This window comes from Gossypium hirsutum, chromosome A03, assembly GCF_007990345.1.
Source record: "Gossypium hirsutum isolate 1008001.06 chromosome A03, Gossypium_hirsutum_v2.1, whole genome shotgun sequence".
NCBI classification, from domain to species: domain Eukaryota; kingdom Viridiplantae; phylum Streptophyta; class Magnoliopsida; order Malvales; family Malvaceae; genus Gossypium; species Gossypium hirsutum.
In genome coordinates, this window is record NC_053426.1 from 112,038,746 (window position 1) to 112,057,507 (window position 18,762).

The following is an 18,762-nucleotide window of genomic DNA, read 5'->3' on the forward strand; positions in this document are numbered from 1 at the left end:
AGAAAATTGTTAATTTCACCAAGCATCTCTACATTATCATATTAGATTTTAATTTTATTTTTAAATTTCAAAACATTTTAATTAAATCATTAAATAATTAATATGAATATATCAATAAATGTCATTTCATTAACCTAATAATCAATTTAAGAGTTCATTTCTGAAGTATATTTAAAACAAGTAGATTAATTTGTAAATTCATGTTAGATTTGAGGGGTTAAAAAACATAAGTCAATAAATTTAAGAGGTTTATTTCATTTTTATTTATTTATTTATTTATTTTAATTTAGTCTTACAATTTGATTTAGGTATTTTAAATATATTCCATGTAAAGTTTTTCAAAACCGAGTCAGTTCAGTCAGGTCATCGATCCAGTCGATCTATCCAATTTAGTTAAATAAATCATTAAAAGTTTCATAAAAAATTAAAAATATATATTAAAAATCCAATTTAATTGTCCTATTCAACTTTTACACTATTCAATGGTTCGCATTAATTCCCAATTCAGCCGGTTCAAAGCTCCTCTTCATATTAATACCCCGACTGGTTAATCCGATCCAATTCAAACAACCTTAATGTCTAACTCCCAATGGATAACACTATACAGACTTTTCTTAATGAAATCAGACTTCCATCAATAAAAAGGTATTACTTTTTTAGAATCAAGCCCAAAGTTAGACCTTCAACACATTTACATTGCCCCTGATAAAAGTTTTGTCTCTCGACTTTACTAAAAATCCAAAAGATATTAAGTTAACATAGTTGAAATATCTTATCGAGTGCCTGAAAGGCCGAACCATTCAAGTCCCACCACAAACATTATGCATTGTTGAACTTCTCAAACACTCAAATAGGTGCTAAGGCTTTGTGAATCCACAAATTCTTTAAACACCTAAGCTCAGGGTAGAGTCAAAAGATGTAACCCCCACCTAAAGATAATACTAAAAATGTTGAGGGTTCGATGCAGGGTTTGATCCTCGACACAAACATGCATATATTATATACAACGGTTAAAGTACTTGGGAAGTCTTTGTACTATAGGTACTAGACCAAAAGAATCTCTTTATTATCAAATGAATCAATTTAATTCCTATACTTTTAAAAGAATTAAATAAGTTCAAATTGTAATAAAGTTAGCATTTACTGTATATAAAAAAGTTGAAAATTATTATTTAATTATTATTTTTCTATTGCAATTTAATTTCATAACAAAATTCATTCACAAAACCATAAAATTTAAATAAATAAAAAAACCATTTTTTTAAACAATAAATGTTAACTCTATGTCAATTAGACCTTATTTAATTCTTTTAATAGTATAGGGACTCAATTTATCCATTTAATAATAGAGGGACTAAATTGAAACTTTGTTAAAGTCATTTTCAAGAGGATGCAGCCATCACAAAAAGTTAGTACCTGGCTTTATTTTACATCTTTTCAATTTGATCATCCTTTGGACTGAATCTTTTAATAAAGCCTCAACAGTCATCAGTTTCAATCACAAGTGAAGGCAATCACAAAAAGAGGACCTAAGAATTGTCATTCACTTTTCATAACCATATTAGAATTGTCATTCACTTTTCATAACAATATTATGCATACATATATCACACATACACACACAAATGCATACATACATACATACATACATACATACATACATACATACATACAGTCTATGTTGAGTACGTTGTTGAGTTTACCTGGATTAGAACAAGCCAATTCCTACATTTATTTCAAACTGGAACTAATTATACATTATGTTTCTTTACAAATATAGTGACCTTCCAATTGAATTTTTGTTTTTCTATATGACAACCGTGTTTATATTTGTTCATGTTCATGAGGACTAATCTTTTTTAATACCTTGGCTAAACAAGATGAATGTTCGGAGGAATCGAGAATCAAGCTTGAGCTCTGCGGTTTCTTGTTTCCATAATAATGAAGATCAATGATGTAAATCTGCAGTCATCATGCACATTTCACGCTACAAAATCATGTAACAAATGTGAGGAATTGAACCTGTGCTGCCCGTTACCAGGTGTTACGTATTCGCTATCTGTTGTTTCAGGTCCTATGGAAGATGCTGCTGGATTGTATATGTCATTGTCTCGTGTCATTGCAACAAAGTTTTGATGGCCCACACCTGACATAGGTATACTACCATCCTCACAATGCTGCAATCCTAAAGTGAGTGAGACACCACTTGCATTCCCGAACCTCCCTAATTCCGACACATGGTATGAAGTGGTAGTGGCTTTCATAAACCGATCACCAACGCCATCAGAATGAGTAATTCCATCGAGGAAGAGATTGGAGTTATCCACATTAGGCCTCTGCACCTTGCTTAGCCTTAGTAACCCATGCTCGGTTTCAGCTTCTCTGTGCGAGACATTTTGCAAAACGGTACCGGTTATTATTCCTGCAATATCTACATCAGGGACATGGTTGGATTTGGAATCCACCAACTGTCCAGTGCTACATCTCTCCGTGGCCGATGAACTCCCACTTTGTTGCTGATCTTCACCTATGTCCTCAGAGGTCCTCGTATCGCCTTTCCTTGCTTTGACTGCATTTTCAGATGAAGAATGAGAGTCCATTTCCAAATCTGCAAATTCTTCCTTGTACATCTCCTCAACCATCGGCTTCCAAAGACGTACTCTCGCGTTTATAAACCAATTCGAAACCTGAGCAGGTGCAAACATGTCATCAAGGCAACATTAACAAAACATATAGAAATGATGCTACGATTCAAGGTTATGGTCTAAAGAGAAGCAGGCACATTAGAGCCTTTTCGACAAAATATCCGGTGTTTTTTGGCCTTTACAACCTTAATAACACCCTGACTTCAAGTTTTTTTTCTTTTTTTTTTTTGGTCATATGGTAGTAAAGATGATTAGTTTATGATTACCTGACTTCGGGTCAAGCCTGTTTGTCTTGCTAGCATGATCTTCTCAGAATCTTTCGGGTAGCTGGAGGACAATAAAAGAAGCAAATAAGTACAATCGAGTTACAAAAGGGCATAGAGATCATCAATGCAGGACGGGGTATTATTTTAAAACCATACGGATGAAGAAAATGCTCGAACAGCCAAGCACGAAGTATTGAAACGGAGCTTTCCGGCAGCCCTCTTTGAGGCCTCCATGCATGTTGTGGCATCATACCAAGTTGCTGCAGAGCTTTTTGTTGCCTTAGCTGTTGCTCCACGTAACGCAGACGAGTAATCCGTACTCCTTTACCGTCTTCTAAAGTATCCTGCTCCCCAAGACTTTTACGTGTTGCCTGAATTTGACCGTTAATTGTATCTTTCAAGCATCGAAAATGACGGGATATAGTCTGTAGTGCAACTGCAGTGTAAGGCTTAGCGGCTCCACACCCTGCTATCGCATCAAACGATGACACTACGATCTGCATCTGATGATAATATTGTTTATACCTTCTATCAACCTGCAGCAACAAGTATTAAGCATCGGATTCTTACACCATTGCAGTTTAAATGCAAGACAAACACGAAAGAACCGTGTTTAACTCGGCAAGAGACAGGCAAAACCTACGAGCAAGTGATCTGATTCTTACCTCATCCAACATGGACAATAACTTGGTTAACTTGCTTTGTAGTTCTTGTCTTTCAGCATGTGAAAGCTCCTTTTGAATGTTATTAGATGATTCTTGCTGGTTCGAAGGCACATTCTTCGAGCCCTCATCGTCCTCTTTGCAACTCTTCATCGGGTTTTTCTCCCCTTCCGCTTGCTTTAAAGCCTTTGGAACATTAACAACTTCATCAAGCAATTGTTGTGCTGCCTTGAGATATTTAGAATTAGGAATAGCTCTCGACATACTCGACATTCCACACGCGTATAAGTCCCCTTTATTCGTGCCTTGGTTAGCACCAGAAAAACCATGTGGCAGATATCCTGCGTTCCTCGGTTGTTCATCTCTTGAAGAGCTATTCCTGCCTCCAGTAAGCGACGGATTATGACTCAAGAACGAGGCCAAATCCGAATCGGGATTCCGAAATGGGATAGAAGCCATTTGAATACCAAAGGGAATTTGAGTGCCAAGTCTTAAGGACAATCCTTGAGGACCCTGCAACTTTTGACCATTGTGAAGGATGCTACTGGCATCCCTCCAAGCACCAAAATCATGTTCCACAACATGTGATCCACCGAGATTCGACATAATTCCGTGTTGTTGCGAAGTTGAATCCGATGCTTCCACACCCTGCATCCCAATACAACTGTTTTGCTGTTGAGAATTCCCAGCAAATGCATCCGAGTACGACCCGGAATTCATATACATCATCGTATTACCCTGCAAAACCGGCGACTCTGCATACGAACCAGGCAAGGATTCTCTCATATAGATCATCGGAACGGTGTCCTTTTGATTATCAGAACCAGTGTAATAAGTAGCCATAATTTCAGCTCAGATTACATAGTTAACCCCTATGAACTGCAAAAAGAGAAACAAGCAATTAAAATGACTTCCATTAAAAACAATTTGAAGCTAAATTCTCTATCCATGAACCAAACAGAACTTGAGAATGTCCCATAAAACATCCAAAACAAAGGGAAACATGATCAAATAAACAAGAAACAAAGGAAACAAGACAAACCCAAATTTTATATATGCGATACATATGGAATAAAAAAAAGTACCTTGGAACCAGCAACATTTGTGGGAGTTGTGGGGGAACATGAATTCTTCAAAGACAAAAATCAAACACTTGGTGATCCCAATTAACCCAGAACAACAATCTTCCTCAAAAACTTCACTTTTTTCATCAATTTTTTTGCAGATACCTTGAAAAACACAATAATAATAACAAATTGTTTCAAGTTTGTACCTTGTTGCTTCAAATAAAATGTAATGATAATAATAATAATAATAATAATAATTCAAGCTCAAAAGGGTATATAGAGAAAGGAAAAAAAAAAGAGAAATGAATGAATTTACATCACTTTTTTTTTTGCTCCTTTCTTTTTTGTACTAATCATATGTATATTCTCTACGTAATAGATTCACACATAAACTAGAACCCAATACCTCCCTTTTATCTATCAATACATACATACATACATATATATATACACTTGACTTGAAATAATGAACACCTTTTTTAAATCTCTTTTTTGCTTCTTTCAAATTCTTCTTCTTCTTCTTCTTTGGTTAATGAGTTTCTATCTTTAAAACTACCAGTTGGTGGACCTAAATGAGATAATAATAAAAACCTTCCCTTTTCCCTTAAACCTCCATTTTTATCACTATCTATCTCTCTCTTTTAACCCCCCCCTCCCTTTTTTGTTATCACTTTCACACTTTCCACCATGAAAGCAAGCTCTCTCTCTCTCTCTCTCTCTCTCTCTGGTGTTTTTTTTTTTTAGCTGCTGCTGTAATGTCCACCATATATGAGATAATATAACCCCCATATTCTATATTTCTATTCTCTGGTCTTTATTTTATTTTATTTTATTTAACTACTACAATTTTTTATTATTTTTAAATGTTAAAGACACACCAGCAGCCAGCAGGTGCCCATATCAATGTACAATGTCTTTTTCTTCTAACTAATGTTTAGTTTAGAACTCCATGGTGCTCCACTTTTTCTTTATTTATGCTTCTGCCCTTTTGTTTTCCTATTATTGCATTATTATCTTCATAAGTTGTACTGATTTAATCTTTTGAAATAATGTTTAGTCTAACTTAATGTTTTTTTTCCTTAAAAATAAAATATTGTTTATTAAGATGATTTTTCTTAAAATATATTGAAAGTTTATTTTGATTTTCATTTATACATATAAAAATTGGGTTAATTGTATTAGACATCCTTAAACTATGGTTGTGGTCTTAAATCAATCCCTAAAGTATCAATATTATATCAATTAAGCCTTTCTTGTCAATTTAGCCATAAGTTTTGAGTATTAAATACTATCATGAAGCATATTTAAAACACATTGTTCAAATTTTAAACAGTTTAATTGTCTATACTTATCTCATAAACAGCTTGAATCTAACATGTTAAAAAATTAACACTCTTAAATTTTAACGATACTTTTTTTTAAACATATTGAATCCAAATAGTTTATACAATAAGTATTTATATTTAATTGATAAAAATTTAGGTATTAATTCAGGGGTAACAAATTTATTTCGTTATTTTCAATTCGTTGACCATTCTTTTTTTTCTTCATTTGGGGATATTTTTTAAAATCAAATTTTTTATACTTTTCTTTAGTCAGTAATTAATCTTTCGCATTTTATTGGCCCATTAAAGAGTTGAAGCTAGGCACGAATTTTAAAGCCGCTCTATACTCAAATTAAGGATCAAACCCTTGACTAGTGATTAAGGTAAGTGAGTCTATTGTCATATCACCTAACCCTTAGTTAAGGTTATTTTCTCTTCAATAATATAAAGTTTTACAAAATAAACCCAATACTCTGACAATTGGTCCCCCACAATTATGAAGAAAATATCAATTATAATAATAATAAATTTAAATATAGGTTAACATACCAATTGGTATATGAGTTTGACTTTAATATTTAATTTGAACCTAAGTTTTTTTTTCCCAGTATAGTATTTAAGTTTAGCTTCAATGTTCAAATTGATACCCAGACCAAACGTCATCGTACAACCTAATGAATATTCAACACGTGTGCTCTAATAAAAAATATATATGTACTTAATTGGAACAAAAAAAACTTCAGGTGCCAAAATTGAACATTGAAGCCAAACATAGGTACTAAATTAGGACAAAAAAAAACCTTAAGTATCAAATTAAACATTAAAAATAAACTTATGTGCCAAATAAGATATTAACCCTATAATATATATATAACAAATGTTTTAATTTGGTGGTTAGGAAAAACATTTTATTTTGCCAAATTTATAAAAAACGATAATGTCTAGTATTTATTATCCATTCAGCTGCAATATTTTTTTCCCTTTATATTGGATGACATAAGGATATAACCTAATTTATATTGCATTCATCATATAGTTAATTTAATATATATGGGCTATGTGGGTCCATTTCATAAATTAATCCAATTTATATTGCCATCATATTTGAGTTGGTATATTTTATATCCATTCAAAAATCATAGGAGAAAAAAAAATAAATAATAGCAGAAAGAAAGTTCAGACTTAATTGAATAATTAACATATGTGAGTGAAAATTCAAAAGCTTTGAATGAGTTCTCAATAATATTGGGGTTTTATTTTTTTAATAAAAAATAATATGTTTGACAAATTATTTGTTCACGATGGATTGTGTTTGGAGACAATACTTTATATGGGTCGAGTTAAGTTTAAACATGAAATTAATATACTTTATGTTTGTCTAAACTCGGCTAGACACAACAATATCTATACATATTTGTAAATGACTAACCCTAACTTATTCAAGTCTACTTGTGTTTTTTAAATAAATTTATATTATTTATTTTTTAATATATTTTAATATTTACATTATAGTATTATATATTACTATAGATATAGTTTTTATTTGTTATAAATTATATAATATGTATAAATAACTGCAAAACAAGTCGGGTCTAGCTCGAGGCCTTAAATGTTCAAGCCCAACTCAATTTATTTTTTAAATGAGCAGTTTTTTGCACAAACCCGTTTTTGAGCCTATTATTTTTGTCGAAACCCTACAAAATTTGAACAGGCCTTTAAACTTAAGGAGTAACCTATCCCATGAACAAGTCTAGGCTAAATATATTACAAAGACAAATTTATGATTTAGGGTTGTTGAAGCTTGTGCAACGAGATATGGCTCGATGTTGGAACAAGAAGATAATCCAATAAGCTCTAGAAAACAAGGTAGCTAAAGGCAACAAGAGGTTGGAAATATAGATGATCGAGATGAGAGTCGTACTTGAGTAGTGCCTATAGACCTTTCTGATATGCTTAGTAGCAAATTCGTTGACTTTACAATGTTGAGCATTTAGATCCTTCCTAATAAGGTTGTCAGATTTGTTGTGCCAACAAAGACGATACAAGGGAGTGCAAGCAGGAGCATAGTCGTTCATTTTCTCGAACACTACTTTAAATATTTGTAATTATTAAATATTGGACCTTTTAGATTTATTTTAATAAAATGAGTTTTATTTGCAAACTTTTTTATTTATATTTTAAAAATAATCTAAATACCTTGACTTAGACTCATCTTTGATTTTTTAAATTATAAAAACACATATTACTCAGATAATCTTACTTATAGAATATAGAAATTTCAGAAACAAACTAAATTAAAAGCCATGTTTAGCTTAGAAAACAAACCAAAATGCAATTATGGTAGCTTATACACAAAGATTACGGGGTTAGGGGCATGTATGTAAAAAGTAAAAAATAATAGGACTAAAATGGAAAACTTCCTAGAAAAGGCTGGCCACAGATCCAGAGAGCCCGAGAAGTTTTGACGTGTGCGTAATGCATTGGGTACTGTGAGAGAAAGAGAAATAAGAGTACAGCTAGTAAAGGGAAAAACCTAAGGTTACTTACGTGGAAGGACTTGATTGGCTGGAGGAACCAACCACTTAAAATTAGGTCAGATTTTGTTTTAGTCCCTATACTATGCTTAAATTTTAGCTTTAGTCCTTATTTATTAAACTTGCCATCCGAAATTTCTCAAGATTTAGGTAAAAATATTAAGTTCGAAAAAATGAGTTTGGGTAAAAGTTAAACTTATTTAAAATATGACTGAATTAAGGCTTTAATATGTAAAATCCAATGCCACCCTAATCTAATCTGTTTCGAGTTTATAATAAACTATTTTCTCATTTAATTTATATAAAAAATTGAATATACTATATTATAATATAAATATTAAAAATATATTAATTTTTTGTTTATTTTAGAAATTTAAGAAAACTTTTTTAAAAAAGGAAACTTAATAAAAATATATATTACTATAGTAAGGCCAGGCATGAATTTGGAATATTGAACAATAAACCAACATAATGAATACCAAAAAATTAAAAATATATGAGGCAGTCTAATCAAATTTGGGTTAACCGTTTATAAATATGGATAAATTTGAGCAAAACGTCAGTTTTATATTTCGAGATGGGTTGGACCCAAACTTGCCTCATGAATAATTCTATTATAACATTCTATAATTTGTAAGACAAATTATAAATGTTTTTTATCGTTAATTTTAATATAATTAAATAAATATTTTTATTCAATTAAATAAATAAAAATATGTGATATTTTACTTATTTCAAAATATTTTGTCTATGCCAATTAATCAAATATTTGAATTATTTTGAAAATATCAAATATATATTAATTTTTATTTTACAATTTTCATAAAATCATTAATTAATCAAAACACTTAGCTCGTTTAAATATTTCGATTTAAAATTTTACATGATTTAAAAAAAATCATTTCAACCCATCGTGTTAATATAGGTTTTTTTTAAATTCAAGTTAATCAATATTAATCGTGGTTAAAAAATATATCAGAAATTTATTATAGAAAGAAAAGATAAAATTCTATAATTGTCAAAACAAATATAGCTTTTTTATCACTAATTTTAAAATTATAATTGAATCATCGATCAAGTATTAATTCAATTGGTATAGGTATTGTTACTAATGTGGAAGGACATGGGTTCAAGTGCGCTGAAGCGTATTATTTTCCTATTTATGGGTTGAAGGGGTTATGAGTAGTTCTAAACATATAATAATTTTAGTAAAAAAAGAGTTTTGTTTTTTAAAATAATTTTTTATATTTAAACAAAAAATATATATATTACCAAAGACTTTTAAAGCATAAAGTGGCCATTTCAAAATTTTAAGAAATTAAAGGAGCATTTAGTAGAAGTAAAATAAACTCTAATAATAAGAATAAATGCTTTAAAATAAAGGAAGAAAAATAAAGCAAACATTGCTTAAAAAATCATAAAAAAATTGAATGAATTTGGGACAAGTGGATTCAAATAATACTTTGCTTAAAAACTATAATATCATCTAATTAAGATAAATAATGGATTTACTTGTTAAAATAAAATTAATGATTTTTTAAAAAAATTATAATATATTTCAAAAAGTGATGTTTAGTGTGTTGAATTTTAAGCTTGATTGGCATTAGCATTGTTATCAATACAGGAGGACGTAGGTTTGAGTGCACTAAACTGTATTATCCTCTTATTTATGGGTTGGGGAGGGGTTATAGGTAATTTTAGGTATTGTGTTAAAAAGAGCAGATATACTAAAACACAAGGATGACTAAATATTATCAATTAAATTAGTTTATTGTTTACCTATCTACTAAAACATGAAATATATTTTATCTAATTTGAATATTTTATATTGTTAAAAATATTTATATATTTTTACAGAACTAATAGTATCCATATTGTATATTATTGTTTTATTTTTTTATTTTTAATATATTTTTTAGTTTATAATTATTCTTTTAACTCAATAAACTCCAATAGCCTACTTTTTTTATTAAAAATATTTATTCAAATAAAAACTATCAAATAATAAAATGATGTATTTACTAGAATTTCGTATTAATATATATTTCTAAAGATATCAAATTATTTATCACTCGACTCAATAGGTATGGGTACATTATTTTTATTTTCATAATATTATATTTTTGAATTTCCCTTCGAATTTCCATAATAATATATATTTCTTAGAGAGCTAATACACTATTTGGTACCTATATTTGGTTTAAATGTTCAATTTGATACTTGAGTTTGAATTTAATGTTTGATTTAATACCTGAATTTTCTTTGTCCTATACAAGTACCTATGTTTGACTTCAATGTCCATTTTGCTACTATGTTTCTTTTTACTAGAGTACGCATGCCAAATATTTATCAGATCACATGATTTTGTTTGGGTACGAAATTGGACATTGAAGCTTAACTTAGGTACATTAAAATTTGTCACGAGAAACATATGACCTTAAAAATTCTCTTGCTTTTTCTTTTGATTATTAGTATAAAGAAAATTTCCGTAACCACTTTAATTAAATTCGAAGTCGAGTCTTACCGGATTTTGTTTCCGGTAACAAACTTTTTTTAAACTATTTTTTTTATTCACAAAATTTAAACTCAATATTTTAATTAATAAATATCAAATTTCTGAACATTTGGCTCAAAAAACATCTAATGTTATATCTTTGCACCAAACCTTAAAAAATAAATCCAAGAGGGAGCCATCAATAAAATCCCTAGGGCCGGCACGTATGCAATATTTTAAACCAAAAATACATTCCAATTTTAAACCAAAAAATTATAAATATTTGTTTAATAATATCAAATTCTAAATTAAATATAAATGTAATGGTATTTTCCTTTTGTTATTACTTGACTGATTCAAAATCATATATTTAAGGGTTAATACCACCAAAGGTCCTTGAACTATCGTTCAAAATCTAGATTAATCATTAAATTTGTTGATATACAGTGTCAATAAAATTGGAGAAGAAGGAGAGCGGTGGTGTCAAGGAAGACTAGTTTACCCATTCTAGGGTCGAGAGCCGGACAAGTAGAGGGACTCAAGATGAATACTTAACATATTAGGGTTTTGTGTGAAGAGGAGCCCCCCTACTATGTTGATCATTGGGTGTTTATAGGTAAGTAATAGCTCCTAACTAATTATGCCACTTATTGGGCCCTAGGTGGCTCAATGGAGGGTCTAATTGGGTCCAAATCGAGTGTAGGATATAACAAAACTTTAAAATGTTATAATTATGTCCCCAAGTTTATGTATTGGTATTGTATCAATTAGTCATTCTATGAACATGGCCGTCAATTTAGTATCAATTAGTCATTCTATGAACATGGCCGTCAATTTAGGTGTTAAATGTTGGTTTGAGTCAAATGCTGAGTATATTTAAAACACGCAGATCGAATTGCATACACATGTTTACTTACCGCATGAATAACTTTAGACTTGACGTGTTAAAGAAAAAAAAGATAGTGTCGATAAACTTTGGAAAGGTTATTTTTTTTTAACACATCATATCAAGTTGTTCATACAATGTTTTCTCGTATTTACATGTTGATCCATATATTTTAAACATGCTCTACATTATATTTAAGCTGCCACTTAATGTCAATGCTTTTGCCTAGGCTGACATGCCTAGGTTGACAAATGGCCTGGTTGATATTAGATTGAACCTTTGAAAACTCAATTAAAATGTTTTAAAGCACGGGAATTACTAAAATTAATTGTTCATTTTTAACACTATCATGATAATTAAGTGATACAAACTGTTGGGGTAGGCAATAGTGGTGGTTTACACTATAAGTTGTACGAAGAGCCACTAAAGAGTTTCGAGACAGTGTTTGAGCAGAGTGATAGCTATTTGATTGATCTCGTGTGTCCTTAGTGTTGGAAGATGATGTTTATGGAGAGAGACTTTACTTTGCATGAATCCTAGTCAATGAATGGTTTGCCCCATAGGTGCAGGTGATCGAGTGGTAGGTTGTCAATTAAAAAGGCTTTTACATGACACGAAGATTGATGAGGTTGAGTTTTGCCAAAGTTTATACTTAGACTTGTTGACATGAGATTGGTAAGGGTAAGGAGGGCACTCATTTTTTCAATTTTTTTTGTTAAATTGACTTAATTTATCCGACATAGCTGAACTGACTTTAGGTTGGTCGGTTAAGCAATTTTATTGGACTTAATTAATTTATATTTATTTAAAATTTATAAACATATTTTAAATGATTAAAATATTAAATTAAGTTAAATTTTTTTAGTCAGACGATTTTAAAATTCAAAAACCAACAATTAACTAAAATAATCAACAAAAATGAACTCATAACCCAAAAAACCGACTAAAATAATTGAATTAGTTAGTCAACTTTCTCGATTTTAATCGAAAATTGTTCTCTCTTAAATAAGAGTATAGCAAACATAATTTCTATATTAAATATATTGTTTTTAAAATTTACAAAAAAAATATATATTCCCCCCTTGGGACTAGGGTCCGTAACTTAGCTTACATAATCAACCAATGATGCAAATAACTCGTTTTTTATTCAACCATTAAAAAAAGAAGTCATAAACATGGTGAAGAGAAAGAAAAGAAGGCATGATTTGGTTTGAATGTGGGCGGGACCACCGCAGGGGTGGGTCGTGGGCGGCGGTGACAAAAGGAGTGGGTCCCCATGGATAAAATGTTTGGTTGACACTGTATCTATTTAATGGTTGGGTTATTGTTCTAAATTTGATTATCTGTTTGGATGAAGTTATCAGGCTCGAAAGTGTGTTTAAGCAAAAGAGTTAGATTTGTTTAAAACAAGGGTCGAGCTTGAGCTCTAATATTGAAAGTCAAGCTCGATTATGTTGGGCTTTTTTCAAGTTTATAATATGTTAGTTATTTTTTTCTTTTATTTATTTGTAAATTTTTATTGTATGAAAGTTATATTCTATACTATAATGAAAATATAAAAAAGGCATAATAACAAATTTATTTATCTTTTTTTTATCAAATTGGTCATTATTTTTTAGTTAAATTTGACCCTTGATATTTTAAAAAGAGTCGAATTTTACCATCAATTTTTCATAAATAATTGAATTGATTTTTTTAAGAGAAACACTGAACATTAAAATTTTAAATATGGCAGCCTATACAATAATCCACATGTACTTTATGTTAAGTTTTTTTGGATTTCTATGAACTTTTTGTTTTTATTTATTTATTAATTTTAAATTATTTATCAATGTAACATATAATAAAAATAGTAACATATTAACGTAAAGTATATGTGGACTGTTACATAGGTTACTAGATCAACATCATTAAAGAATTAATGTTTTAGCCCACATCTCATTAAAGAAAAGCGAATTGACTATGATTAATTGGCAAATTAGCTAAAAAAGGGGCCAATTTGATTTTAAAACATGTAAATTTTGAGGGATAAAATTATGATTATGTCATATTATAAAATACATGAAGTTGTTTTGGAAGGATTAAATGCAATTTTGACCCTCAAACTATACCATTTTTCCACTTAGATGCCTAAAGTTTTTATTGGTCAAAATTGCTAGCTAAACTACAAAATTCATCTTATTTTATCCAAAACATGATATCAATCAATAAAAACACGACACATGGCACATTTTTGTTGGATGTCATACATATTTTACGTTAAATGAGATGGAATTGATAGTTTTATGCAACACTTCGGATTTAAAAATTTACTTTAGATGATTAAGCGAGAAAAGTGATGTTCTTTGAGGGCCAATTTTATAATTAAGCCTATTTAGAATTTAATAAAAGGAAAAAAATTATGCTAGTGAAAGAAATTTATATATAAAATTATAAAATATAATGTGTTATTTAAAAAATAATAGGAATAGATCTTGGGTTAATCATTTATAACTTAAGATAGACAAAATTTAAGGTTCATATTTCAAATCGAAATGAACTTAAACTTGATTCAAAATTCTACCCAAACTCGATTTGAATATGAAATATTAATCATCCGAATCTGCCAAATTAAATTCGAAAATAATCTGAATAAGTAACTTAAATTGATTCAAACTCTAATATTGATTATCAAACTCAAAAAAAAAAATCGAAATGATCTAAGCTCGAATGTGAAATCCAAATGAAAATATTCAAAATGACTTGATAAAAAAAATATGACAAATAAAAAATATATCCCAAACTTAAAATAACTCGAATTTGAGATAATCAAACATGAAATTATTTGGAAGTTTAAAAATCCAAATTAAATCAATCTAAATTTAACCATGGTTGGTATCCCTAACTGGTGTGAAGATGCAAAGGCAAAGGGTTAAAGGCGCCCATGCAACTTGCGCAACCCGATAATGTCCCCACCCACAAATGCTTGTCCACAGAAACCACATCGCTTTATATCCTAGCATTAATTACCAATTAGTGCCAAAAAAAAAAAAAGGAATATTTTCCAATATTAGAAAACAATCCCCAAATTGAATTCCACAAATTTTCCTTTTTCCCCCTCATGCAATGCATTTATTTTTGGGTTAAATTAAACCTAATGTATCTGACTATTAGTAAATTTATATTTTAGTCACTCAAACTTAAAAAAGTTATAAAATGATTATTGAACTATTCGAAAATTTTCATTTAAGTCACTGAACTATTAGAAAGTTTTTATTTGAGTCAATAGGCTATTAAGTTTTTTCCTTTTTTTAAGTTTAGTTAGCAAGCTTCAAGCGACGATCAATATGGTGGATCAATGCCTATTGATGAGTAGAAAGTTATTTGAATTTTGGTTTGTAGATTTGCGACATTTAGAGTTATTTTATGAAAAAACTGAATTGTTGAAGAGAAGGGGAGGGAGAACTTTTGATTAGTGTAGGTGGTTCAAATAAAGTAAACCATATATCTGCAATTAGGGTGAACAAAATTCGATTCGATTCGAAAAAATAAAAAAAAATTAAATTTCGAGTTAATTGAATTGAGTTATTTCGAGTTTTGAGTTTGAATAGAGTTGAATTTTACAATTTGAATAACTCAAATAATTCGAATAATAAATTGGTGTAAATACCCCTTTGGTCCCTGTCAATTTTGAAAATGCATAAATTGATCTCTTTCTCAAAAAAATAAAGAAATAAAAATAATTTTCATAACTTTAAAATAATTTTTAAATTTTTTCTAAAGAATATAAAAAGAAAGTTAAAATTTTTAAAATACTCTAAAATAATAATTTTGGGGACCTAAATAAGATAATTAAAAATATATATGGTTTCAAATTTATGTGCTCCAACATAGAATTAATTATACTGTAACAATATTTTAATTTGACATGTTGATTTTTTAATTTAACTTGGACAATTTCACTCGATTCAATTCAACTTAAATTTTATTTTACTCGACTTGATTTGAAAAAATTCAAATCGAGATAGGATGATAAAATAAGACTCGTCAACTCGATTAACTAAATTTTTTTTTTACTTGATTCGATCTAACGCTCACCCCTAACTGTAGTTTTAGTAGTCCAGTGATTTAAATGAAAAATTTCGAGTAGTTTAGTGACTGTTTTGTAATTTTTTGAACTTGAGTGACCAAATTGTAAACTTATTAACAATTTAGTGACCTTGAGTGTAACTTACCCTTCTATTTTTCCATGAAAAATTTGCAACCAGTGGAGTAGAGACGAAGTCATAAAATTAATTTTGGAGGTACGAGATGAATCATAAATATTGGGAAGGGCCAAAGTGCAATTTTTTCATTTAACTTGAAATTTCTTAAAGTTTAAAGGATCTAATTAGAATGTTTGCCATTTTTTGATAGGTCAAGATCACCATCTACCCCTTTATCTTTGCTCTTGAGTGGGAGGATAGTTTTTTTATCGGTTAAAATATACTTGAAGTTTCTATATTTTTCGTATGTTTGGAATGTAATACTCCTACTTTTTTTTCCAAGGAATTTAATTACTTTATTTTTTCATATTTAAAAATGCAAGTCCAATTTTTAATAGTTCTAAATATTTTATAAATCTTTGTTACATGACCATAAAATGAGTAATAATTTCATTCAAAAATGTTAAACCAATGAATTTAGCCAAAAAAATTAACATTATTAATAATTAAACCAAAGAACCTTAAAAAAAAAAATTAACTATACAAAATGTATAAAGACTTAGAACATATTTTAACCTTTTTCTTTGCTATGTGTTTGCAATTGGTACAACCCTTACATTAATTTCCTTAAGTAGTAGTACAGTTGTTTTTTATGATATAAGGAGGTTGGAAACTTCAATGTAGGTCAGTATCAGATATCACTGGAATCATTACAATTAATCGTTACAAGTATTGAATTGAATAATTAACTAAAGTCGAATTAATTAATCATAATCAATGTTGTAAATATCGAGTTAGTAGTCAAATTGATCAGATTACTTGTTCAACAGTTAAAAAATAAAATAAAATAAAAAACTAAAAATAATTAAAAGTTAAAGTTGACTAAAATATAGAAAATAATAGAAACATAAATATTCCTTTTATAATCTATAACAACAAATTTAAATATTTTGGATTTTTAAATCAGTTTTGTACCATTTCAATCCGTTTATGGTTTTGTGGTACAACCATATCTACAATTCAATTTTGGATTAATTCATCAAATGTCCCCGAATTATGATTAAATTTTAAATCAATCTTTAAACTTGAAAACATTTTGATTGAGTCCGAAGATGTTTGATAAATTAGAGTTAATTTTATCAGATATCCCCAAGTTATGACCCTTATTTTAAATTGGTTTCAAAACTTCGAAGTATTCTAATTACATCTTTAAACTATCGATGTTATATCAATAACGTCATTCCGTTACTAAAATTATTATTTTAACCATTAAATGAGATTCCATATCTTATGTGGCATAATTTTAAATGAAAAGTTTAAAGAAAATGGAATATTATAATAATATTAATTTTGAGATTTTCGCTTTTTAAAAATTTTCATTTTAAATTATTTTATATAAGATTTAAAGTGTTATTTAACGGTTAAATAACAATTTTAATAATAAAAAAACCAAATCGATATAATATCAATAATTTAAAAATATTATTAAAATGCCTTAAAAATTATAGACTAAATTAAAATAAGATTATAATTTAGGGATGATTAGTGCAATAAATTAGCCACATCTTTGATTATGGGGGGCATGGTAGTATAGTGATTGGACCTTTTATTCCATATATGGTTAGGTGAGAATAAATATTTAAAAGAAGTTTGTGAAAACCAATAACCACAATAAATATTTGTTTTAATGTTTTACGTAATAAATGAAAACATTAATCACCACAAAAGAAAAAAGTCTGCAAAATTCTGAGACTGAGACAAGCAACTTGACCATGCATGTATGCTTTTCGTATTGTCAATCAATGATTGGATAAAACAACATTTATTGCTTTAATTGGCTAACTTATTTTCATTTGGTCCTTTTTCTATGGGTAAACTGCATTGTTAGTCATCTAACTTTTGTCAAATTTCTTTTTTAGTCATTAAATTATGAAAAGTTATAAAGAGTGACTTAATTATTCAACTTTATCTTTACTGGTCACCAACAGTTGAATAGCTAATAGAAGATGATGTGGTAGTTTTTAAAATTAATAAAAAACATCTATATATTGTGTCAATTTAGCTTCGATTCTAAAAATATTAGCCCCTAGTATTTACACATTTTGCAATTTGATCTTTTTTGTAAATTTTCTATTCTTTGTAACATTTTCACTTAAAGAGCTAAAAATAAAACAAATTAATTAGCTAAATTTGATGGAAAAATATACAAAAAATAGAAAAACCCCAAATCCTAAGACAGTAACTTTCATCTTTTTTGAATATTTTAAAATTAATCCTCGATGTCATAAATAAAAATAAAACTATAAAAAAGACCGATTACACAATGTGTAAATGTTGAGGGCTAACTTTTTTAGGAACATGACTATATTGACACAATCTATAAATATTAAGGGTTGAAGATATTATTATGTCAATTTTTTAAGTATTTTTAGCTTTGCGAACCATGTTCTCAAAGTAATCACTCATGGTATAGTGACTCTCAACAGAACACAGGAGACAAAACCCTTCTTCAAGGGACAATACTTTCAATTATTGAGAATTCACTAAACTGCCCAATAGATGACATTTCAAAAACTTGTCAATCATGCCATCGTCCTCAACAATCCTAATAGTAGTTCAAGATTCAAATTTCAAGCGGTTAGATGATCCAAATTCAGGGCCGTGTATTTTGGGCCCATTTTACATCCAACCGGAGCCCC

At 29.0% G+C, this 18,762-nt stretch overlaps 1 protein-coding gene across 1 annotated transcript; it reads right to left on the reverse strand.

Annotated features, from left to right (window-relative positions):
- Positions 1 to 1,708: 1,708 nt before the first annotated feature.
- LOC107927971 (BEL1-like homeodomain protein 7) lies at positions 1,709 to 5,444 on the reverse strand. Its single transcript, XM_016859114.2, has 6 exons — positions 5,115 to 5,444; positions 4,659 to 4,802; positions 3,577 to 4,452; positions 3,068 to 3,447; positions 2,912 to 2,972; positions 1,709 to 2,687 (listed from the first exon to the last, which is right to left on the reverse strand). The coding sequence occupies exons 3-6, from the start codon at positions 4,414 to 4,416 to the stop codon at positions 1,983 to 1,985; spliced, it is 1,986 nt and encodes a 661-aa protein (XP_016714603.2). The 5' UTR covers positions 4,417 to 4,452; positions 4,659 to 4,802; positions 5,115 to 5,444; the 3' UTR covers positions 1,709 to 1,982.
- Between the last annotated feature and the right edge of the window lie 13,318 nt (positions 5,445 to 18,762).

Excerpts from the sequence above, each read along its gene's own strand:
- LOC107927971 (XM_016859114.2), bottom strand. The coding sequence starts at position 4,416 with ATGGCTACTTATTACACTGGTTCTGATAATCAAAAGGACACCGTTCCG. Across the intron at positions 3,448-3,576 it reads TATTGTCCATGTTGGATGAG|GTTGATAGAAGGTATAAACA; the intron begins GTAAGAATCAGA and ends TTGTTGCTGCAG. Across the intron at positions 2,688-2,911 it reads CAGGCTTGACCCGAAGTCAG|GTTTCGAATTGGTTTATAAA; the intron begins GTAATCATAAAC and ends GCACCTGCTCAG.